This window comes from Coloeus monedula (assembly GCF_965178545.1).
Source record: "Coloeus monedula genome assembly, chromosome: 3".
NCBI lineage: Eukaryota > Metazoa > Chordata > Aves > Passeriformes > Corvidae > Coloeus > Coloeus monedula.
Window position 1 is genome coordinate 44,944,279 of NC_138783.1, and position 26,392 is coordinate 44,970,670.

General features: G+C 37.6%; 1 protein-coding gene across 5 annotated transcripts in view; it reads right to left on the reverse strand.

Moving 5' to 3' along the window:
* Window positions 1-1,195: 1,195 nt before the first annotated feature.
* The window catches only part of PSPC1 (paraspeckle component 1), a 59,332-nt gene continuing 34,135 nt past the window's right edge, over window positions 1,196-26,392 (reverse strand). The window contains exons 7-11 of one of the 5 annotated variants that reach the window (XR_014226287.1): window positions 8,629-8,880; window positions 5,505-5,619; window positions 2,686-2,810; window positions 2,167-2,446; window positions 1,196-1,516 (exon numbers count right to left, since the gene is read on the reverse strand). Coding sequence is in view for 2 of the 5 variants with exons in the window: in XM_082278389.1 (XP_082134515.1) it covers window positions 24,237-24,422 (186 nt within the window). In the remaining 3 variants the exon portion in view is untranslated. Of the gene's footprint in view, window positions 1,517-2,166; window positions 2,447-2,653; window positions 2,811-5,504; window positions 5,620-6,448; window positions 8,881-18,660; window positions 24,423-26,392 lie in introns of those variants that run through there. The other 4 variants (XR_014226288.1, XR_014226286.1, XM_082278390.1 and 1 more) reach the window with 4 other exon arrangements.

Below are 26,392 nucleotides of genomic sequence, written 5' to 3' on the forward strand. Positions count from 1 at the left end.
GACAGTATTTTTCATCTTCTGAATGTGTCTTAAAATGTTTGGGTGAGGGACAAAGAGAAGTTTGGAAAAAAATACCTGAAAAAGACACCACACACTACAAATTTGAGAACAGGCAGCAGGAAAAATTAAGGTTTAAAAGCGGTCTCTCAAATCTCAGATACCTCAAGTATAGCAGCCAGGAGGAAGGGACCAGGCAAAAGATGGTTCTTTTTGATTTCAAGTCACCTTTTTTCCACAGCAAAGTCTCACCTGTCATGCATGATAGCTACAAATGAATCTTTTTCCAAGAATTTCTGTAATATTTCCTGTATGATCTGAAGTGTCAGGACCTCCTCTGATCAGTTACTGGTGGCACTGGTGCAATTACAGTAGCAGTGTCAGACCTTCCCATTGCCTCCCTCCTCTGGTGTGCCTGTTGCTCTTAAGGGAAGACACAGCTCTGCTGCTGAGATGACCCAAATCATGTGCATGGGAACTTAAGACATTGTCACATACACAGGGAGATGAGTGCCTGCTCCAAAACTGGATTCATTGCAACTGTGTGGGCATGGGCCACCAGAGCTTGAGGGGACATGATTACCCATGTGCTGACATCTCCATCTGTATCACAGACTCCGACTTTCTCATGAGAAGTCTTGGGTCCTGGAGCTGTTACTTGTACGGACTTTCCCTAGCCAAGAACAGAGACAATGAATTAGGGGAAGAAAGCCCTGTTAGGCCTGTTACAGCAGCTGCATGTCTTACACTGAATACAATCATCCAGTGGGCGTGGGGTGGGGAAGAGTGCTGTCCCAGCCCCTCCCACCTCTAAAGGCTGTGCTGACAGTTTGTTTTTCTCAAAAAGCCTTTACGAGGTTGGGTGAGACTTTCCCATCTGGAAAAGCTTGCACAGGAGATTTAAAGGCTTTGAAAGCTCCCTCACCTTCCTGGATCTGTCAGCTCTGCTGTGTCAGTATCAGAATAGTTCTTTCTGTGAATAGCAGGGTTAAGATCCCTAAAAGCACAAGTGAGTCCCCCAGACCGAGTCCCCTGCATCCACCCTTCCTGAAACCAAATGATTACCAGGAAGCCCCCAGTGGTTCCACAGTGCAGGGAGTCCAGGTAAGTACAGCCACAGAGTACTGACTTGCACTGTGTTTATTAGTGGTATGGTGCCACACTTGTGCACTGAAACAGTGGTCACCCAGTGGCTTCCATGGGGCTTGTTCCCACATCTGTCTTGTCTTCAAGAACCCAGAACTGGGCACAGTGTTTCAGCTGCAGTCTCGGAAGTGCTGAACAGAGAGGAGAGATTGCTCTTCTGGCCCCTGCTCAGCCGTGATCTTTTAATGGAGCCCAGCATGTGGTTGGACACCTTAATCTTCACTTGTCCCTCAGGGCCCCAGATCAGCCTCCACAAAGCTGCTTCACCACCAGTGTGTGCCCAGGATCTACAACTGCATCAACTTAATTCAGTTCCCACTGCAGGACTTAACTGGGTGAGGTTCCTGTCAAGCCTTCAGTTCATGTCCACTGCCTTGATGATTTCCGGAAATAGAAAATAAACATCCTGTTACTCATTTACTTTGAAACAGTTTTACAATAGCTGTAGAAACACTGAAAAAAAACCCTGGTGATACATTACAGGCCAATGTTCAAATCACACCACATAAAGGTAATTTTTCATTATTCGTTCATGTTTTTTCATCTTTTTATTGGGCTACATTAAGACAGCAAGTATTTGTAGCATAACTTCCTACTCAACTGTACAGACAGCTTGCTGCAGCTGTAACCTCCCCTTGGATTAACATTTCCTTCGAGTTCTGTTCAGTTGTCACTGGCTCATATAATTTTTCTCTAGGTAATTAATATTTTTGTTCTGAACTACTGCAGCATAAACACAATCCACATTACTGTTTGTTCTTTAAACCCTACCACTTTCCTATTTTTTGTCATATATTGTATGGCTTGAAAATATTTTTGTACTTATTTAAAGGCATTTTTTAAGTCCAACAGCAATCATTTAAACCAAGGAGCAGTCATTTAATATATCATTTACTCTTATTATTCTTGTAGCATGTACAAACTTTAATCCTTTTACTGACACCCATTTATTTCCCTTAACACTGCTGTTTCTAGAAAGAAAATCTGCTTTGAGTGTAGTCTAGACAAAAAGGACATCAGTACCTCGGTTACATCAAAGTAGGCCAACATCAGCTTTACTATGAAATGCTGGACTGGCACCACCTTCTGTGTCAAAGGCTGAAGACAGTAATATCACAAAAGCTGTAACTTGTCTCCTCATGCAGGAAGAGGTCTTGGAGCTCACAAGCAGATGTTGTATTCACATTCTTCTCATGTCTTTTCCAAGCTGAGGTATTGGTGGGGGACACGTCACCTCCAGGCTGGGTCCCTTTCTATCATTTCAAACAGCCCTTTGCCCTCAGGTCTCACAGGTCCGGCCTGGCTGCAAGCAGAGAGAAAACAGCTTAAGTGAGAATGATCAGTTCACCCTTCTCCAACCTTCAGCCAGGTGTGACAGATTTAGTTACTATTTTGTTATATAACAGCATTATTTGTGTGCCCAAGAGCACAGAGATACCAAAGAAAAAAAGATACATGTGTCAAGCACAAAAATAGTACTAACAAACTGAAAACTGAGCACAAAATGTACCATTACAGAAGTTCTAACAGGTACACAATTACATTCTCATCCGATGGTCTGGTCCTTGTAACTCCCAAGGTGCAGAGCAGCATTTTGCACATCATCAAAATGTAACAGCCGTCTTCAGTTCTGAGGGTGTCCAGCCACCAGCGGCTTTCATTGAAACCTAATGCAGTCAGTGGAGAGGAACATATCCAAGAAGTCAGTATGATTCAGGCTGAGGAGTTACAAGAGACACTTAAGTGATAACTTCTTTGAAAGTGTACTTTTGTCATCAAAGTAGAGCACTTCAGAAGACTCAAATGGCAAATAACAGAGCAACACATCAGCAAATACAGTCGAATAAAGAGCTGAGAAATGTCAGCAATTTTTCAGAGAGCCCTCCCCAAGGTTACCTGGAGCTCCCTCTGTTCAGGAACCCCAGGAACAGGCAGCCTGGCACAACACTTAACACAATTTTATCAGGGCATTACACTTTGTCAGCCAGGTTCACACTGCAGTCTGAAGTCCACACAAGTGAGGAATGTGGAAAGAGGAAGAAAGGTTTTTATCACTTCATTGAGACAAGGAGTTGTTATTTAGCCAGTGAAAGGAACACTTGTATCTCTGAGGAACCTTGACCATCACAGGAAGGAAACTAATTTGACAGAAAAATTCTGAGATGCCTGGGAAACTTGCCAAACACTGAGATTCCCAACTGCACAGTGGCACTCTCATGTGTAGTGACAAGCAAGACTGAATTCCCAAATGTCCTCTGGATAAAAAACATCCCATTTGAATCAAATTCTGAAAAAATTAATTCTCTGTTACTCCTACTTTTCTGACGAAGAGCTTTAGCAGCTTCTCTTTTTTAGATTTTGTGAGTAAATGCTTGTAGCTTGCTTATTTCTATAGTCTGGTTTATATTACACATTATTGTGTGATAACTTTTATACTGTGATTTTACTACAGCTAGAAAATAACAGGACTCCTTAGTAAAGGGCAAGGCAAGACCACAAAACAAGGTATGCAACCATTTTTCCACCTCCTCAGTGCCCCTCCCAGTATCAAGGTGACAGGATCCAGGTTAGGGAACACAAACTGGGCAAGTCACACGTGCTGAGCCTGATGGGATGCTCCCATGAGTGCTAAGGGATCTGGCTGCTGGCCTTGCGAGGCCACTCTCCATTGCTGACCGAGCATGGTGACTGGGAGAGGTGTGCAAGGACCAGGGGAAAGTGAAAGTCACTCCTGTCTTTGAGAAGGGCAGGAAAGAGGACCTGGGGAACTACAGGCCCTGGGAAGGTGATGGACCAACTGCTCTAGGAAACCATTTCCAGACTAAGAAGGGCAAGAAGGTAAGTGGGCAGCAGTCAACATGGATTTACAAATAAGGTCATTTGCAAATTCTTAAGGATCCCGACCTGAGAGCCTCTCTGATGAGGTGACCAGTTCAGTAGACCTGGGAAGAGCAGTGGATATTGTCTACCTTGGCTTAGGAAATCTTTTGGCACTACCATAATGTCTCCAATTACCATTTTGACCCTGCCATAATACTGAGAGACTACAGGCTCAGTAAGTGGACCATGAGGTAGACTGAAAACTGACTGAACAGATGGGCCTAGAAGGTTGTCAGTGGCATGAAGTTCTCTTGGACGCCAGTGACTAGCAGAGTATCCCTGTACTGAGGCCAGTCCTTTTCAAGATCTTCATTTCTGCCCTGGCTGATGGGACAGCACATCCTCAGCAAGTCTGCAGGTGACACAACGCTGAGAGGAGTGGCTGCTAAGGCTATAGTGTCATGCCACCATCCAGTGATCCCTTGACAGGCTGGAGAAATGGGCTCACAGGATCTCATGAAATTCCACAGAAGGAAATGACAAATCCTGCACCTGTGGAGACATAATCCCAGACACCAGCACAGGCTGGAGGCCAACTGGCTGGAAAGCCCCTTTGCAGGTAAGGACATGATGGTCCTGGTGAACACCAAGTCCAAGAACCACCTTGAGCAAAGAGTGCAACCTGGCCACAAAGGCAGCCAAAGGTATCCTGCTTTACAAAGAAAGATGCCGGCACATGGAGAGGGATGATCATCTGGTCTGAACCCCTGCCATGGACAGGGGCACCTTTTACATGTGATTACAAAATAGATAAATTGTTCTTGTCCTTTATATATCCAGTTCTCTTATTTACTGTTAACACAACTACAGAGACAGCTCTCAGTCCTTTTACTAAGCCAAACAAATACAGGAGAATTAATACAAATTTCTCTTGCTTTACCATCTTGGTCAAATCCCACCAGTGTTTAAATTTACTTTTACTTTATGAAAACAACTGATATTTTGGAATTTTGGAACCACCAGAACTATTGAACTTAGCTGCATAGGACTCCCTTTAAAACCTTGCTGTCTATCAGCCCCACTGAGATGCTGCCCACAGCCAGGGCAGATGGCACTACACACCTGTGTGCATGCAAACCAAACTGTGCCCCAGGCTTCCCAGAGTGCATGGACACAGCCTTTCAGACCAGAGCCCTCTGATTAATGCCAAAGCCGGTTCAGAATCACTAACTGCTGTGTTGGTAGTACGAACAAATGGGATTCTGAGTGCAATGTATCAGTAACATCCAGCAGCTCAGACATGGCATCATATTAATGTGGCACTATGGGGTTTGGATGCAAGACACATGGCTGGCCAGAGTTTGAGTTGTCTGTGTACATTATGCTTCAAGTCCTTTAAAAACATGGCAGGAATTATGCCAGGAATTATATTATCTGAAATCAAGTATTAGTTGAAGCGTAGAAGCACAACTACATCAAATCACAAATCTGAATAAAAAATGGGGTACCGGTTTCAGTAATTGGTGGATAAAGCCACGTACCTTAATACGTACCTTGTACTAAAACCTGGTTTAGGATTCCCTTTGTCTGCATAAGATAGCAGAAGGATTCTGCACAAGCCAGTCTTCATCTGCATTTTAAGATTTTAATAGTAACCTAAAAAATAAAGAGACAGTAAATAACTGACATTTAAAAGAGAAAATGTAGTAGCTTTTCTTTTAAAAACCCATTATATATGGAGTAATAAACCATAATAAAACTTCCGTTTACCAGAAAAAATTCATTTATTCTCTACCCATTCTTACCACTTAATTGTTTTTCCACACATCTGTCCCCAGATTTTATTTAAATTTTTACTACCTCAGCAGTTAAACAGCTGCTCCAAGAACATTAACAAGTTCCTAGATTTTCAGATTTCTGCTTGGAGTAGATTTAAGTGCAGTTCTGCTCCAAAGAGCCCCAAGTCATTTCTCTTTGGAGGTTTTCTAAAACATACATACTTCATGTGACAGAAGACATACTACATGTTATCTTCTAGGCCTGCCAAGGCACGTGGCCAAAGTGACATTTCATTCTTCTAATATTAGTGCCACTAAAATGATCAGGATCCCTGCACACAACACCGAGTTATTAGTTACACTTGAGAACTAACAGTTCTCACTACAGTCTCCTCCTCTTTCTGCAGCCTCTTGTTGTACATACATTATTTATTAGGGGTGAAGTTATCTATCAAAATAATACAACTAAACTGAGCTGGAGTAAAATGTTGTCCCACTTTATAATAACATCTCACAACAGAACTGCGTACAAGTATCATTAAAATAACATTTTAATACTACAAGCATTAGAAATTGATGCAAAAGTGTAGGACTTCCATAATTCTACAACTTCTGCAACAGATCTGCTTGTATTTGCAGTAAGTGCCGTTGGAAGAACAGCTAGTCAATATTATTCCTATTACTTTTACTAATTAATAATTAAAATTATTGGAATTCTATTAAAATGCCTAAATGAAAGTGTTAATAAGGGTATCCATCTTGCATGCTGTGTGTCTTCTCATAGAGTACACATGCAAAACAACTATCCAAAGTGTTTAAAATTCAACAGCTCCATGCCCCAGCCATTCAGGCTTCAAAACAGCTCTCACCTGTAGACACATTCCCTCCTCCTGGAATTAAAATCACCTCTTCTCCATAAATGTCTCCAACTTAAAATGTGAGCACTGCAATGTTCGATAGGCTTAGCGTAATCCCTTACTCAGGCACAGAAATGTGTTGCAGAGCCTGAGAACCCTAATGAAATGTCTACAGAGAAGACAGCCTGGAAAGATCCTGATTACAGCAGCACAAAGGGGTGAAGAACTCCCCATACTCTCATGTAAAGACTTGTTAAAACAAATTTCCAACATTTTGAGGTCCTGCTTGATGATCATAAGACTTAGCACACCCTGCAAAGTATTTGTTACAGAGAGAATTCCTTCGGAAAGCCACACACAGGTTCCACCTTTCAGGCTGGCTTCACTTCAGGAACGGTCCCAAAAAGCAACTCAAGAAGTGACATACGTGTAAATTACAACACACAACCACAAACATTTACAATAAAGGTAACATTTACCTTATCAGACACCATTGAAAACAGGCCAATACTTGCAGCTCAGAATAAATACCGCTTTTAAGTTGGCATGATTTAATGTCTGAGACCTATTAAATGTGCTGTTAATTTGTCAGTCCTCCCATTTGGTTCCTTTCTATCTCTCCTCCCACCCCATGGTGCAGCTTGCTATCAGATCAAAAGTTTTGTTATCTATTCTGTACCAGACATGCAGCAATATAGATACTTTCTTCCTAAAGCACAAATGACAGAGCACAGCCCACTAACCCTTCCTACCTAGAGCTATAATTTTGCAAGTGTTGATATTACAATCATTTAGCAGATCAAATGCAGTAATAGCTATAGTAATGAATTGTCAGTCATAGGGACCTGGCTGGAACTGTCATCTGGACGAGTGTTAGTGTCCTGAGACATTACCTTGATGTGGTGAAATTAATGTAGCTATTGATAGGTATGTACCCATCTAAACAGGAAGGGAAAAATTACAAACAGCACATCTTTCAGTCTGTATTTTAATATGAAAAACCCAGTGATTAGTTTCTCCCCCTTTTTTCCCCCGATCAAGAAACATCAAGGCCTAACACAGTCTCTCCAGTTTCTTTAACTGCCGGCATATATTACTTTCTCTTTCTTAGCCACCCAGATTTACTGAAGAGAAAGCAGTGAGACATATTCTTGGCAACCAGCAGATATTAGTAACAAAGTTGTAGCCAAATAAATATGGTATATTTTTGATGACAAGCTCTAAAACTAGCCAGTAAGACTGCTGAGAGTGTTTAAATGTGTATGGTTTTTACTAGGAATGTGCCTCTGCACTATTTATTCAGTATTCTCTCTCTTCAAAAAATTAAAATCATTCCGACCTCTCTACCCTGTATAAACCTATACAAACTCCACTGTTTATGATTAGCAGTAATTTCTTTGTTAGAGCTGAATGTATCCAAGCAGCCAGTGATGAAAAATGTGATTTCTGAGAGTAAGTTGGAACACAACAGAAAGCTGTTTTCAAAGTAAGAGGCTGCATTTTCATTCATATGATAAAGCTCTTCTTTAAATTAAAGCTCAAAGTGGGTATGGTGCCAAGCAAAATGAATCTGAAATAGTCTCCAATGCTAACAGCATGATAAACATGCCTGTTCTGAAGAGAAGAGAGGCATCACACACAAACTGATATATATATATACGTGCATATATTGTGCCATTATGAAGGAAAATTGAAAACCAACTCTTAAGTGGACCTATCTCAAGTAACACATATTCAGCGTAACAGGGTATCTCCAGTAGAGACCAGCTGTGTGGGACAGGCTCCAGGCCACCAGCGCTAATTCTGAGCAGGGACAGCTGTGACACTACAACACCGAAGGACACTTCACATTTACCTTGCACACGGATGCTCGGCAGCTTCACCGGCTTGACTGACAGAACAGGTTTTGTGATTTGGTTGAGGGGATTTTTTTGTTTCAGTTTTAATTAATAAGATTTCTGGTGGCTACTGTAACAAAGAGCTTCCCCCCTAAGTTTCCCCCTTTATTCTAGGTCTACTTTAAAATTTACCTAGCAACACACAACAGCAGTACAGGTAAATTCTGACTTCCACTGAAGTGACAATATGGCATTTTGCACCAGCAGGCACAGGTATCATTTTGAGAGTAGCAGAACCACTATCCAGCACACAGAAAGAAGAACTCCAATGCCGAGCTGTTCTCAGGAAAACACAATCCCTTGTGGCCACTTATTTGGGGTTTCCAAAGGGAACCCGAGTTGATCCGCAGAGCTGTGTTCATGTTTGCATTTGTTCAGGCTTACCTATCAAAAGGTAACAGATAACAATGTTGGCTGCTGATACACTAACAGAAGGCACAGTGCTAGACATTCTTAAATGGTCAAGCAATCTTCTCCTCCCCATTCTTCTCTTAGTTTTAACTTTAGTCTGGCCAAACCTGCTCATCTTAATTATGAGTAGTCCCTGCTGAGGACAATAAAACCATCAGAGACTAAATCAATTGTTACCTGGCATCACTGCCAGGGATTATAGAAGACAAACTGCAACACAGTTTCCCCCAATCTTGTGTTTGTCAAATTCTCTTAAGTGCACATACTTGCAGAGAAGTAGAAGCAAGTAAACATTTAAGGGGAAAAAAAATACTATTACCAAATTAGGACTCAAAAGGAGAATTAAGTTCCTAGAAACAAAAGGGCAAATACTACTTAAGCTAAGCCAACTAGGCATTCAATTTCCTTTGCAAGATTATTAAAAATATTTTACATCTATTCCACAACTTTCAAGCTATAAGGTGTAGGGTACCTGAAGTTAGCATGTTACACAGAATGAGGAATGTGAATGCAGTAATATTCCTCTTCTGGGATCAGATTTTGAAAAAGAACAAATGGTGGCAGTTACTAGTGGTAAGACAATGAACCCATGCCAGTGACAATCTGTGATCAAGGGACATTTGTTTCTGTTTGCTTGTATTGCAAATCTTCACCATACAGAAATCAGATAATTTCTTCAGTATTTAGGGAATGATGAGCATGTCTGAAAGTATTTAAACAGAAGACACAAAAGTTTTCATCTGTACAGCTTTAGCAAGGTCTGAATTCGAAGATACTGAAATTTGTAAGCACTTTGTAAAATCAATAAAAATTGTTTGTTTGCAAGTCATTATATTCCTAGATGCAAGACAATATAATCAAAGTGGGGTTTATATATATATACACTTATTATACTTTTTGCAAAATTTTGTGCACTGTGAGTCATTAAGATAATTCTGTATGAAACAGCAACAAAATCCTGTATTTTTCTGATACAGCCCCCTCCCATACATGACACTCCCATTTCAAGTTGAACTTGCAGCACCAGAATTGCTGGCTCATCAGTGATTTTCATAATTATCCATTTACAGATGTTGTCATTGATGCAGCAGAAATATCTTTCAATGTTCAGAATTCTACTTTCAATGACTGAGTTCATGCTGAGCAACTTGGAAAAATGTCCAAGTAACGATATAACTTTCTCCATTCAGAACTCACATGACATGTTACATGGATGTGAAGTTCTGAGCATTTTGTGATACTTTAGCTAAAACAGACAAAACTGTTAAAGGAAGAAAGGAATAACCTTTAACCCCCATCATTAGAAATAATGATGTATAGATGTGAATTCACAAAGAAAACTTAAGAAACCTGACAGATGAAAAGCATCTGAAAACGCTGCACTTGCACTGGAAGCTACAGTTAAAATTTCATGAGATAGTTTTGCCAGGTTCTGGAAACTCTGAGGTTACCTATCACAGAAACAGATTTAGAAAAGTCTGCTGTAAACAAGATATAGTTAAACCAGCACAGCTAGCACAGAGTTAAGTAGGATCAGTACAGCTCTACAACTTCAACAGAAGTCAGGATACCATTGTGCTACACACTATGCAAACAAGTCTACACTTAGACAAGGAGTTAAGAGAGCCACTAGGATTTTAGGGATGTTTAAATAGGCATACTTCTATTAAGACTAATTTTTTATTTTAAAATAATTTAAAATTGTTTTAAAGTATCAAAAATATGTATATGCAAAGCCTAAGAGACAATTTTCTCATATCTTAGTTTTAAGACTACAGAAAATCAGCATAAGCTTTGTATTATAGAAAAATACTTATATATAGTAGTGATGACCTCTCTAGTTTGAGGACATTTCGGATCTTCCAAAAACTAAGGGGGAATCTAGTTTCATGCAAAACTTCCTACACTGTGCATAATCCAATTTTCTTCAATTAAAAAAAAAAAACAGTATTCCTATAGAATTGTGAAACTCACTAATACACAGCTTCTGAAGTGATTGCAATTCGGCTTGACAGAACTTCACACAATGCTCCCCATTCCCTCCTGTAAGGTTCCTTACCTGTCATTTTTGCAGCAGGTTGCCAAGTTAGGCCAGTGTCCTAACCTCCTCTTCCAAAATAATGACAGCAGAACTGATTATCTTTGTGGGGCTAAAATCTCTGAAGCCATAAGACTGTGCTGGGGGAAGGGCAGGGCAAGACATCACACAGTCCTTATTAACAACAACTCAAGATTCACTTAGAGCGCTTTCATCTTTGACATGCTTCATTTGAAAATGTAAAATTTAACAATACTACCAAATACATACATCTACATTGAAATGAAACCTAGTAAGGAAGGATTCAAGTACCTAAGTACATAATACAGTTTAACTGTTCATTCATTCATATAAAGTTTAATAAATTCAAAGCTTTGCTTAGAAGACAGAATCATGGACGTGTTAATGTCAGAACGGACCTCTAGAGAACATCTGGTCCAACTTCTTGGCTCGGCAGGGCCACGTAGAGCCAGTGCCCAGGATCACATCCAGATGGCTTGTGGCATCTCCAAGAATGGAGACTCCATAACCTCTCCGGGCAGCCTGTGCTAGTGCTCGGTCACCCTCACAGTAAAAATGTGTTTCCTGATGCTCAGAAGGAATACCCTGTGTTTCTGTTTGTACCTGTTGTCTCTGGTCCTGTCAAAAGATCTGTGATTCTTTGTGCAATTAAGTCATTTCCTTCCTTTACTAACTCTACTGGGTGACAACTTCCATCTCAGATTACTTTATAACCAATGCAGAATACCAACTTCTGGCTTCCACCATAATAAAACTGTATTTGGTAGAGAACAGAAAATCTTACATTAGATTTGAAACAGACAGGAAACAGAACCTGTATTTCAAGACAAAGACAACAAACGGCATTAATAAACTGCAGGGTAACCTGCAAATGCTCTACCACATACTGCTATACTGACATAGACTTACCTGTTTATCAAAAAACCCACAAAGCAATGTTGAATAAAGGAACAATTTCTCTATTTGCAACTGTTGTACAAGCTTCATTGCTTGGCAAGCTGGGACTCAAACTTGGCTTTTTGTCCTTTCCTTGCACAACTGGACATATTGCTAAAGCTGCACTATCGGGATTTATTTCAGCTTTATAGTACCATAGAATGCTGTAAATTCTATGTACAGCATTCCTTATTTTAGTAAAGTCACTACTACCTGCAAGATAAAGCTATTCTTCCTACCCAAAGTGAAACAGCTTTCTAAGTTAATATCAAACATTTTTTAAAAAGCTTTAAGCTCAGCAGTCATATGTAGAGCAAAAGAAACACTTACTAACATGTAACAAAGAGGACTGAAAAGCTCTATATTAGAAATAATTTCAAGTCTGAATAACAGATCAGGCATCTTAGTGAGTGTCAGGAACACTATTAACCATTCCACCATATACCCTCCCATAAAGACACTCCAGTTGGTTATCATTTTCTTCACTTGAGAGCAAAGTAAAGGCCTCAGTGGTGACACTTCTTTGCACAGGACTAGGCCAAGACCACATCGTGAGAAATGGGGAACTCCCTTTTGATATCATCTTATATACAAAGGCAGTAACTTGGAATCATATTCAAAACTAAATATTTTTAATTAAAGAGATTGATTGTTGGTACTGTTTTTCATCATGGCTCATTCAGATTTCGAAGTGCAAGCTCGCACTGTAACTCTCACATTAAAACCACTAATTTACAAACAAGCTATCAAAATTATCTCAGGTGCCAAATTTGTAAATATCAACACATTAATGAGAAAATGGCTGCAAACACAGACTAAAACATAAAAGCTGTTACTTCAGTTACCTGTTTGTGACCTTTGATGTACACAAGTAAAAAACATCCATTCTAATACACTACAAACATTACTTTCAATGCCTTGAAAAAGAAACTCCACTTAAGCAAGCAGTAGCTTCTCCATAGAAATGTGCATTTCAAACTGAAGTTCTGCATCCTGATGCATCCAGTTCTTTAAAAGGTTAACAGAACATGTACTCGTTATCAGATTCTTTGGCACTACTTTTTACAGACTACCTTCAGAGCTGTTTCCTCTCCTATTCTACTCAATCTTGTTCTTGTCTTCTTGTAACTTTACTTCCATCTTATTTAACAACTTATTTTGGTCAACTTACTTTCATTCTGGGCTCTGCAAAATCTTGCATCTGATCAGCACCTGACTGATCAGTATGCTCTGACAGGATACATTTATGCATAAAGTTTGAGTGACTCCAGTTTACATCAAGCTGTGAAAGCTAAAATAAATGCAGATGTCCAAACAGTTTTAAGATGAACCTCAGAAAATGGAAGTAGAACAAAATCTGAGTATCTTTATTACAAAATTAGGGAATCAGAACCATCCAAGAGATTAATTTTCTGTAACACACCTGGAATTATTAAAGGAATTTGTGTCATTGACAGTATAAATGTAACTAGACTGTATTTTCTTAAGTTTCTACTCAGACTTGCTCAGATCAATACCTCACTGAGAATACAATTTCAATTAATGAAAAGTAATGTTTGGAAGTGCACTGTAATGACTGAACAGGTATAAACTAAGGCAACTGCAGCTGATAGGAGCAACTGCTGATTTAAGCACCCCATGACGGCACCACTCTCAACCCACAACTGCAGTGGATGTCACTGTCCAAGAGAATTTGCTAAGCAGAAAAGATGAAGACTTTGAAAAGCATCCTTGTAGCCATAAATGAACTTCATTAACTGAGGCACATGAAGCAACTGCTGAAACAACCAAAGGCATATTCCAAGTCCTGGAAAGGCTGTAACAATCATGCAGCTGTACACATACCCACTCAGCAAACAAGCTTATCTGAAAATGCTGGCTGACTCTTCAACCATTCAGATTTATGACTGTGGCAAGATAATTATGTTCTTCATAAACTTACATCCTGATAATCCTATTCTTGGTTTGTCACAATCAAGGCAAAGATGACATCTTCCTGCAATAAGAGCAGGACCAGATTTGGGCAGCACCTGTTTCTAAGCAGGAGCTCTCTAAACTCATAACAGAAGTCCTTTACTGGAAGCACTGCTATGTAAGTTATACATATTTGAACTTCAGTCCTTTCCCAGGAAATTTTGTCCTGCATATTTAGCCTTTCCCTGCATGTCATTAATTTCACCTCTGTTCCTTTAAGTTATGCAGTTAAAAGTAAAGATACAAGAAAATACACCTAACTTTCCAAATAACATTACTCATCTTAATAAAACACAGGCTTTCAGAATTACTTTTTCCATTAAAGCATGTATTTTATTTGAATGTTTACATTGAATTAGTTTTGTTTATAGCAGAACTCTGAAACAACATTTAAGAATTTTAGATGAAGTTTATAAGAGTCATATTTGGGGGTTTTAATTCTATGGTAGTTCCCAAATTCTTAAAAGCTGCAAATTGAAACATGAGATCAAACCACATCTTCCTGATTTTCCACAATAGTATCTCCCCCCTCTGTAAATCCATGAAGAGCACTTATCTACTTTTACTTTTCTGCATTAGTATTTGCACACATCTGTGAGTTCAGAAAGGCTAACTATCTATTAAGCTCTTGTGTACTCTCTGTCACTTAATTATTGTGTACTTAAACAAAAGTGAAACTATGAAATTGAATTAATCCAGAACAGATTCTTTCCCCCCCTGCTTAGAGAGAGACAGAAAATTCTTTTTAAAGACACAACGGGTTAAGCATACATACATGATACATGCTAACAAAACACATATGAAGAGGTATGTAACAACTTGTCACATCATAGAAAGAACTGGTTTTTACTGTGCATCTAACATCTTTCCTTTCCTTTAAACCATTTCCATCATATTTAGTGTTAGAACCCCCAAATAAAGTTTCATACAGCTCATATCTTCTACATCATCAGGAAAACTTAAAAGCCTTTTACAACAAAAGAAAACCTAGAATACAGAAAAGGAAACAAAATCCTAAAAGGAATGGATTAGGGTAACCAGAGCAGGCCAGTGACAAGCGTCAAATACAAATGATTTGGCCCAATCCTACAGTCAGTATGGCACCTTACATCCTCACTTCACTTCTAAAGCTTGGCAGAAGCTTGCACAATTTCCACCATAATTGTAGCATAAGGTTACAGTTAAGACACCATGTTCTCTGTGTCAAACTGGTAAAAGATTTAGAGCTCAAGACCTCTAATAAAATAGTTTTCCCACATTCTTTAAAGATACACCATTTGGCTTCCTTCACACTGGACAGTTTTAAATATAGAAGGCAGTTTAAAAAAATACAGTAGATTTTTAAGCAATCATATAAAGAAGATTCTACAATACCAGTTTTCCCACGCAAGACCTCAAGAATCAAGCAACATACAATAATCAATCCTTTACCCTCCCCCATATATCTAGATGAACACTTTCAAACCTGTGAGTACTTTTGCGACTACCACAGCAATAAAGCAGAAATGCAAGTGCAGCATCAGGGTTCTGGGCACTGAGCTTTAAAACATCGTTATGCTCAATATGTATCAGGTTTTATCCAACCAGGCTTAAAGGCACAACATATTATCAGTAACTACTAACACTTGAACTACCCTATTTCTGATATTTATGCTACATGCCATGACCTCCAGTAAAGCAAAATTGCCTAAACTAACTTATTCTATTTTTACAATGTAACAATGAACTAATACTTATAATTGGAAAAAATACAATAAATTATATTTCTTGTTTAATCTTTGTAACAAATGCTCCCAATGTAAAGAGTAAAAAATGCATGCCCAGGAACATAATGCAACTGAAAACAAGAGTATGATTTCTCCAAAAATCTGTGCTTTCCCCACCCCACCACCAGAGGACTAGCTAATTAAATATTTTAAAATTATGAAACTCAAACTAATTATTTTTCTTTATGTTTAATACAACGTGGGGAATTAAGAGTACTATTCAGAGCAAACATCAAGACATTTGTGTTTCATTTACTGTCTTGTACACACACAGGATTAAAACCAGACAGAAATTCAACTTTGGGGTATTTTAACCTTGAATAATGATTCTGAAGTGTGTGCTGTAAGCAGGACGAAGTCTAGAATAATAAAGCAGAAAGTATACCAAGTGATTTCATTCTCCTAGACAGCTGTCATTTTAGAAGCAGTAAGAGGCATCCAGGACTTCCATTTACATTCCTAAAAAAACACTTTTTCATGACTTGCTACTTTTTCCCTATATAAGTAGAAAAAGTGTATTTTGCTCAGAACATGCAGAGTAAACACAAGACAGAAAACAAGTTTAGCAATGAAAACCCCTCCTAAACAAGTTACAGAATAAGAAACAAATGCTCTGGTACCCCCCATCTATAGACAGTTGCATTCATCAGTGTTAATAATATATGAAACTACACAAGTGTGATGGAGGAATGATGCCAAACATGCGTTAAGTGGTATTACAAAAAACTACACAAAGTATAACACGGCAATGATCAACTGACACATATCCCAAAATAATTTTAGAAGCATAGCCATCCCTGCTGCCAAGTTTACAATTTTCACCTTTAAACCATCACTTTAATATATGACAATTCTTTCATACATTTTCTTTCAAAAGTCTGAACATTCCATTTTTGAACTGCAGTAATTGCACTCTTCACACACTAAGGCAAAAACTTTATTTGTATGATTTGGCACAGCTCTGGTTCTGAAAATGTTAGATGTGGAACTGCTACCGGTATAATGCTGGAAGTTCTAGAAACACAGTATTCCACACCGGAACAAAACTGAAGATGAACTACTGTTTCATTATTACAGGTTTCCTTCTGTGCCTTCTGGGAAAAGCTTTCTATTTGAAGTTGATTAAAACTGGAGCTGGGGCTTACCTTTCACATGCTCTCCCCCTTAAAAGCAGAACATAATATATGGAACAACACAGCGCTATCATGTCAAAGAATGAAGAATGTTAGCACTTTAAAAGACAGTATTTCCCATCTTTGTAATGGCAGTTTATATATTTTCTTCCAAGGAAAAGTACATGTGAATAGTCTTGCTTCTTTAAAGCAACTGTGTATATCATCTCTCCTGGAGAAATCACGAAGAACACTATTTTCCATATTTTACTGGCTTGCATGTAACCTTCTTGGTAACTGCAGAAAGTGAACAGACAGATCAAGCTCGCATAAAATTTGGCTCAACATTTTAGTGTACATTTTTTTCTTCATGACTTGAAATACTCGCCCCTCTTGGACCAGCTATCACCAAGAATGTAAACCATAACCGTGTTATTCAGACATCCAGAGCCCTCAACATGCTTCTTACCCATTTGTTCTAGGTTATGTATTTCTTCCAAACTCACTTAATGAGAACATAGATAAAACTACATCCTGTGTCTACACCGCCAATTACCCTATGCCCTATGTATGCACAGTTATGAAGAGTCTTGCCCTACTGCCCCTCCTTGCTCTTCTCTCCTTCCACACTGAAATGAGCAGAATCGATTATTCTCACTGAGTCTCCTTTACCTGCTCACTGCTTGGGCACAGGGATGCAAGGAGGACACAGAGCAAGCAGGACCAAGCAGCAAGGAGGGCAAAAGGCTATTCATATCTGCAGCAATGCATATACTGGATTATTTTAAATATGCACACAAATATTTCTAATTTCCATTAGCATACAAATATTTAAAACATTTGTATGCAGCCTGAACGATCAATTCAGCTAGCAGTTTAAAGACTGCATTCTATAGTACTGCAATAGCTGGTTTTATGCAGTGGTTTTTTGTGCAATTTTACACTATATAAAAATATTTTAAATTCAGTAACAATAAATAAATTTAGTAAAATAAATCCTTTTATAGCAAATAATGAACAGTTATGGAACATGTTTTTTTAAAAAGCAACACATTAAAACGAACAGATCATCAAGAGCTAACAGATGCAAAAATAAATACAGTAAACCCTTGTGTTTTTTACATCTTTTTAGATTTATTTTGTCTTCCACCTTGCTTAAGTATATATGGTTATTTAAAGTGGGAAAACATGTTTTGCTTGGGGTTGGGTTGTACACTGAGGTATTTTGGGTTTGCGGATTTCTTTGGGAGAGGTGTTCTGTTTTAGTGGGGATTTTTTTCTTTCAAGTACTAACTGATAATAAAATTAGTTTCCCTGTCATACAAGAAATTGATTACAGTGAATTAAAGCAAAAAATTAATGAAAATACCTTCATCCCATCCCATCACTGCTAATAGATATGTACTATTTAATTTTTCTTTACCATGGTCTTCTGTTTGGCGCTTCTCTGTCTATGATGCATACAGGTGTAAGACTGGATTCTCACTGGTTTGATGAGAGGCTAATGACCTTAATACCAGCTGTTTCATACTTACATGGTGTGTACATGCTCTATACAGTTGCTGTATTCAGCGACAAAATCAAGTCCTACATAAAACAACACAGAAGAGATACAACCAACTGCAGTGATCCCACCCTACAACCCAAGAATATTAAAATTGTTTTAGAACATTGATTCATTTCAGTTTTCCTGCTATTCCTTGGCCATCTGCACAAAACTAAATTCAGTTCAAAAAATCCAAGACATGAATGTAACTGGTATTTCCACCTCTTCTATTAAAAATTAGTTGGTTTGTGGTTTTCATGTAGAACAAGACTCAAAGTTATTTTTGTGAATCTGCTGTAGATATAAAATTAAACCACACTTTTCTCACTTTTATTATGTTACTTTATTCCCTCTCTCCCATTTTTTTGTTCAATTTCCATACAGGACCCTCCACACTTTTTCCTGTTCAAGGATCCACGCAGTTTTTACTTAAAGTCAAGAACAGTATCTTTATTCTCACTGCAATTCTTTCAAGTCAAGCACTTAACGTCCCGCATACAATTAGCATGTAAATTCAATCAAATTATACAGCTATGCTTTACTCTACAGAAACTGAGATATAAAAGCACACTAATAAATCTAGGAACAATGGAAGCTCTAGACAAAGCATTTACCAACACAAATGGAAAAACCTTATCCACACGTGTATGTAGTAACACAGTCCAGTTCCTTTTGAATCTCATACCTCTTATTATAAAGTATTTTATTCTCCACTCAAGAGACCACATACAAATCACTTGAGTTTTTACACACATTTACAAAGTTGCTTTCATTCTTTCAATGTGATTTGTGTGTATAATATTCACTACATTAGAGCAGAGGGGCTTTTTAATAGTTTTACCTGTAAGTACGCTATGCTTATCTCTGAATGGTTTTCTGAATAGTTCCTTCAATTAGGAAAAAAGGCTGATGTTCCAAACTCTTTTCTGAAGAGACTTGTCTTGTGCTGCTTTTAAAAGTCAGGCTGAGGTCATTAATAAGAATGCCTCCAAATTTCAGCTATATTAATTTTCATAGTATCTTAAGGAAGTTCAAGATGGAAAAGACCTATTAAATCTATCCCACTGGAAATGAACAATTGAGGGTTTGTTTCCATGCATTTAAAAACATAAAAAGTACTGTTTTCATGAAAATTTAATGTTCCGTTTATTTATTCTACAAGTAACATTTTAGACAATTTTATAACTAACTTCAGTATTTCATGGATTACTGAGAAAACACACCTGAAAGGCCTACAGCTATGATTTTTAAAATACTTTATGGGAAAACACCCAAAACTATTAAGAAAACACACTAAACTGGTGAGATTGCTAAGACTATTTCACAATGTATCTGAAAAGGTAACAAAAGGTAACATAAAAACGTCCAATGGGAACATTAGGTATTCCAAGTTTTTAGTGAATCCTTTTATTAAGTCCTTACATTTCAATAGGTGAATTTATAAGAAAACAAATGCTTTCGGGTTACTACAAGTTCAACATTTGCCACTAAACTAGCACTGAATAGCCAACAATCTAAAGTAGTAATGTCCAACCTCTGCATTTCCCACAGGCCACATTCCCTCCCTCCTTACTGTTCATGAATCAGGGAAGTTTGGACTGATACTCCCTCACTCTAGGAGCAAGGTAACAGCCCAAGGAAAGCACCAAACTTCAAGATGATTCTGCATCTTGATGACAGCACAGTGCCCATGTTAATAATTTCAGGGCTCCTGAGAAGACAATTAAATTGCATTGGAAGTATGTGCTCTCTGAAGTCCCCCACTCTTGGCCACAAGCACAAGCTAACAAAAGATGCTGGATGCAGACTCTAAAACCACCTGTGGATATGCAACACTTCAAGTCTTGGGAATGGCATTTAGAATCCCTTCACATTTGTGGTCCAACATAAACTGACTCTAGTTGCTACCCTGCCTTCCACGCAATTTTAGTAGTTTGATTACACTTCAGTTTGACTTGTGAAGGGAAAAATCATGATACAAGTTGTTATAAGAAATATATAAATTAAGAAGTATGCAAAAAATTTGTTTCTGCAACATGCTTAAATAAAGTGAACTTCATGTCACCAGAGCACACCATTAATTTGCTGAACATCTCTCTTCCAAGTATATTTTCTCCCTTCAAAAGGCCTACAGGGTTTTGGTTTTCACTTGAGAATCTGCCTTTAGATTGGTTATTTCAGAATTTTTGAGCCAAGTTATCTCAAGGTAGATTGCAACTGTTTAGCAACACATGGCTCATGAATGTCACTGTGTTTGTGCTTAGTATCTTGCAAAGAATTTGTAATAACAAATTATTCTATAGCTGAAATCAAGAGTGGAAAAGAGAGAAATGAGTTGGGTATAACATTTTAAAATGTGGCAGCATACCTTAGATCAGAATGCTCCTTAAAAGAATGCATAGTATAAAATCCTTCTGGATTACGGTTAAAATTAAATTAATGCAGTATTTAGTTCATATTATCTTCTTGCCATCTATTTTAACTTCTTGTTCTAGTAAGAATCTCCAGCTTATTATGTCTTTATGTACAACTGGATAAAAATTATGTGGACAATAAATAAAACAACTGCAGGTCAGGAATTTTCTTTCTAGGTAATCCACAGTAATTCATTATTTCCTTAGGAAATAAATACAGTAAAGTATATTAGGATCACCATGAAGTTTCCCAAGATATCAACATCCTTTATCTAATGAGAACACTGGTCAGGACAACCAAAATGATTTTTTTATTATTTCTTAAACATCCAGTAGCTCCCCTTCAAGTGACTGAGGTGACAAACACAAATGTAGTTAGACAAGCTGGTACTGGCATGTTTAACTTAAATGGTATAGTAAAGCTTTGTTATCTTTAAGTACTAAAATTGTATCTCACAGGAAAATTAGGCAGATTAGGAATATGAAATTTCAGGAATAATGTAAAAACTCAGTAAGTACATTACAAAAGTAAGTGCACTGTAATTGGCAGATTCATATATATTCCAAGCCTATTTGTTTCAGCATAGCATACAGCAGAGAGTCAGGACTTCACTGTGCTTTCTAGTGAAATAGTGCAAAGGTAGTTGAGGACATGTGTACACAGAAAAAATGATAAACTGATCAACCAGACGAGGAACAAGAAAAATCAATCACTTTAGCAAAAGGGCAGAACCTTCAAGCAAAAACACTGGCTGGCCACATCCCCACATCTTTAGGAAACAATTTGGGACCATTCCTTTTTTAACAAAATTAGGTGTTTATTGTACAGCTAGGATCAGTTACTACCACATTTGGCAAAACAAGAAGCACTGCCTTCAGAGTTGAGCCAGGCAGCCCAAAGAAAGCTTTTAAGAGCTGAACTTAGCAGCGTGTCATCAGCTACAAAAGGCATTCTTCATGAAATCTTTACAACGTGCCCAAAGTCAACATTTCAGTATTTATTTGTTAGGACTTGGTTTATGGACATTTAAAAATAGATCAAATGATTTTCTGCAGTAAGGACAGCTGACAAATCCACAGCTACAATGCAGCAGAGCCATCCAAATCAGAGGTTTACAGGAAGGGCAGGTCACAACTGCAGAATGATAATCACTAAAGTTAAATAAAACCTCTAATAACTTTCAAATACATGCATACCTCCACTTGCTACCAAAACCACAGTCCAGCAAACATGCACTTAAAATAGCATGAAGCTGGCATGGAAAGAATGAACCACTTTTGTAGATTTAGTATATTTAATGTTCTTCTGAAACATACTCAAATACTACAAGGAGAAGGGTTTACACAGCTAAACAAATATACAGGAGCTAGCTAAAAGGCCTGAACGACACAGCCTTTTCCTTTGAAGAAAATGAACCAACCTTTTGAAGCTAGTTCAATTTGTATTTAAAACATGTTCCCTGTACAGCTTTACAGTTTAGAACTACCAATTCACACCAGTACTTTCCCAATCACCTTAAAAGTCATGTACAAGGGCAGAAAAGACAAGAAAAATGTAATCTCATATTTAGACACCTTACTAGATACCAATGCATACTGCATTTTCAGTTGAATGAAGGACACTAGAGCAGAGAGCTTAAGTGGTTGCTATATGCAAACTCTAGTTTATAGCAGTGAAAAACCAGCAATTTTCCCAAATCTTGAGGTTTAGGACCAGTGTGTCAAGTAAAACCATTTGCAGTTTGGTTGAGGTTTATTTTAAGAATGAGTGCTATAATGTGATACATATACCAAGGGGAAAGAGTATGTCAGACTCTAAAGGTAACTCAGTATTGTATTACAAACTATAAAGTGTGGCGTGTATCAAGTCAAGCAAAAAATGGCAACATTAAAAACAATCTAAAGGCAAATGCTTAGCAAGTACAGATGTCACAAGTGAGGACCTACACACAAGGTAACTCCTGAATTGCCTGAAAACAGTATCTTAAGCCATATAAAACTGGCAATTTAAATAACAGTGTATTTCCAAAATGCCAGCAATGCTGCAATTTTCTTGTTAACTGTTTGCTCAAAATTCCATCCACTGAGACTATCACTGCTACATTAACAAGTAACACACACATGACCTCTCTGTTGCTTGCATCCCATGCTGAGCTATGTATATACCATGTGGATGTTATTAGGGCACCAGGTTATTTCAAATCAGCTTTTAACCAATTTAATATAACTACTCATGCAGAAAAAATTTAGTAATTTCTACCTCTGAAAATGTGAGTGAACTGATAAAAAAGAACACTACTATTTTACAACCATTTTGCACAGGAAAAAGAGTAACAGTAACCAGCCAATATCCCTACATATTGCCATTGCAGGAATAGAACCAATAGGTCTTTTCCATCATCTTCCAAGACTGACAAAAGCAGAATCAGAATAAGCTTCCTAATAGCTTTACTATTAGTTTTACCTTAAAACTTCATCAGCAAATTACCATGAGTTGTGCTGTAAATGGGCATTTTCCAAATTCATCATTCTGAGGAATACTCATGCGCAACCCTTCTAATTGCGTATTACTCAACTATAAGTGAACACTTACTTTCACTGGAAAACATGTATTTGCTTCCTAATTAAACAGTTACTCATTGATAACAGACGTGGTTCTAGTCAAACCAACCACTGGGGAAAATGTACTCTTATTAATAATGATGTGCAAACACAGTGGAAAGCTTTAGACCAGCTTGCAGAAATGTCTCCTTCCTTGCAATGGGAAGATACTTTAACCATCAGCAGAACACAAAGAGATCACAACCAATTTTCTCCTCTATAAATACGGTTTAGGTAAATTCACTCATACTATTGTGAATAAAGCATACATACAGATTCCTTTCCAAAGGTTTTTTTTCCCCCCAAGGTAAATTTTCTAATAATTTGTCTAACAGATAACCTCTGTTGTAAAGCCTACTGCGACTAAGTTTGCTATGGTGGATTGAGAAGCAAGGACACAGCATCTTTGAGAATACTTTGCATAAAATTTTACGCTCTTTGAAAGTCAAAACAAAAGCAGTTGTGTTTTAAGTTTTTCATAGTATGTACTGCACCATGCAGTTTAGCTAAACAATCACTATTAAGAATGGAACTTTCTTGACACATAGTAGAATCTATGAAAAAATGAAAATTATGCCACTTATAATTAAGCATAGAATTATTCTTACTCAGTAATAACATTCCCAAAATCCTTTCCAGTGATTTTTGTTTTATTGTAATCAGATAACTGCACGTTTTACAGCATAGTCACACATTGTATTTTGCTAGAGTCACAAACACATTGCCTTATATAATGATCCGCATCATTTCTGCTCTATACTACAAAGCCTATGACTGAATACAAAAAGAGTTTTACAAAAGAAACTGTTTTAAAGACTACAATAACAATAGAACCGTTTCCAGATAACAGTTAAAATTATAAAGGCATATCACTGTATAATTTTACTGGAATTTCTAAAACAGTAAGGAATTAATTGAGATTTAGTATCTGCGACGCTTGTTAGGTCCTTCAAAGTTGCCCCCTGGGTTTCCTCTACCAAAGCCACCAGGTCCACCACTCACGGCACCTACACCACTCATAGGTGGCTGAGGAGTTTCAGAGCCCGTTCTACTAACCAGAGGTGAACCCATCTGGGATGGGCCTCCTTGAGGGAATCTCTCATTATGCTAACACAAGTCCATTTGGAACATGCCAAATATGAGTTACAACAAAAACCACAAGTGATGTTGTCATGGAGTTCAGCAGATAGTCCAGCAGAATCAGGATCACACATAGAAGGAAGAAAGGAGCAATTCAATTAGTTATTATGGAAAAAGAGCTGGAAATTAAAGAGTGCTAATGTTATGCTCCAACTTTGTAAGTAAATTGAAACTTCAAAACAATACTTAAGACCAACTCGGGTGCTGAATGTAACTTCATCCTTACAAGCACATCTCAAGCAATATATATTCTCTATGTAACAGAGGAGACAGCAAACAGTTTTATATCTAAGCCCTACTGTGCCTCACATACCAACTACAAAGCTTCTCCCTTAAATAAATTAGACAGAGAAACATTATCAAACTAGGCAGGGAGGAAATCAGCTTTTGTATTTCTAGACACTGAATATTTATTCTTTCAATAGCCTTAAGACCACTATACCCACATATCTATGGATATTTCAAGTCCATTCCACCTGGAGTTAGCCTTTTGTATGGCACTTCAGAAATCTTTAGTTAAGGCTTTTAAAATTCTGTCCAAACAAAAGTACATAGTGACAAAATGCGTAACTGGACTACACCTAGTTTATAAAAAACTTGTTATGTAACTAAGGCTCATTCTGAAATATTAGTGTGAGGTAAAAATCCATTTAATATTCCATATTTACTTTCCTTAGCTCTATGCTTAATATTAGTAAAGGTATATATCCTTACACAGGATATTTATTTGCTTACACAGATTTATTTATTTAGAAATTAAGACCCGAAACAGAAAACATGCATCTGAGCACTTACAGTTCAGTATTTATGCAAGTGTTTAAAAATAGAACCCCACATGGTGAAATTTAAACTCAACATAAACCATTAAAAGCATAGATCCATGGTATAATCAGATGTGGAAACAACTCCTCATTCACCAGTTAAGGGCAGTTACGCTTTCAGAAGAAATTCCTTCAGTACGGAGATCTACACTAACTCCCCAGGTATTCAAAGTTCAACAAGAACATTCAAGACCAGCACTTTATTTATATGCTTGAACCAGAAAATAATTCTTCTGAAAGCCTAACTCCAGTAATAGCAGTAGAGCTCAGCAGTTCTGGAGTCTGCTAATTCATATATACATGTATATGTAACTAAAACCCCAGCATTCTATCTATATAGATAAAAATACATGCAACCTAGATCATGGTTGTATGTATGTGCATTGTTTCAAGTTTAACATTATATAAGAGAAAAGTTACTTCAAGAGCTTCATAAAGATCTCCTACTGAGCCAAAGTACCTTTAAATCTGTAGCACTGGGTAAAAACTGTTATGAAATTATCTTAATGCATGCCAGCTGGTTAGGAATGGATATGAATTTCAACAAGTAACTTATCACATATTCCCGATCCCTTTACCATATGATTTTTGGACAAAAAGTCAACTCCTCTTTCCAATAAGGACCCCTCTTTCTAGCTAACAAGAAAACTGCTGTAATTAACTGACTACACTAATGTAAGTGGGGGAAGCTACTTTTAAAACGTTATGTTCAAAGACAATCCATGTTTCAAAATACTGCAGTGAAACAAAAGGGAGATTGCTACAACTTTCCCTTCAAGTCTTCAGACAAACATCCAATTAAAAACATTAAATTTGTATTTCTGATCTATAAAGCATATTCTTCATTTCCCTCGGTGGAAAATAATTACAGTGTTTTAGTAGATAGCCCTCAAAGGATCTTTAAAGTGTCTAACAACAGCAACAATACAATAAGGCTATGCCTTTCTGTAGGGGCCTGACCCCCAAGTTAAAAACCTTCAAAGTCCAAAATGAAGAAAAAAGCTAAAATCTAATTTGTCCTTCAGAAGCATGCATAAAAAAATGGAATGAAAAAGGATTTTTTTTAAAACATGCATTTTGAAGTGTCAGTATATTTCCTATATTTCCATACCTGGA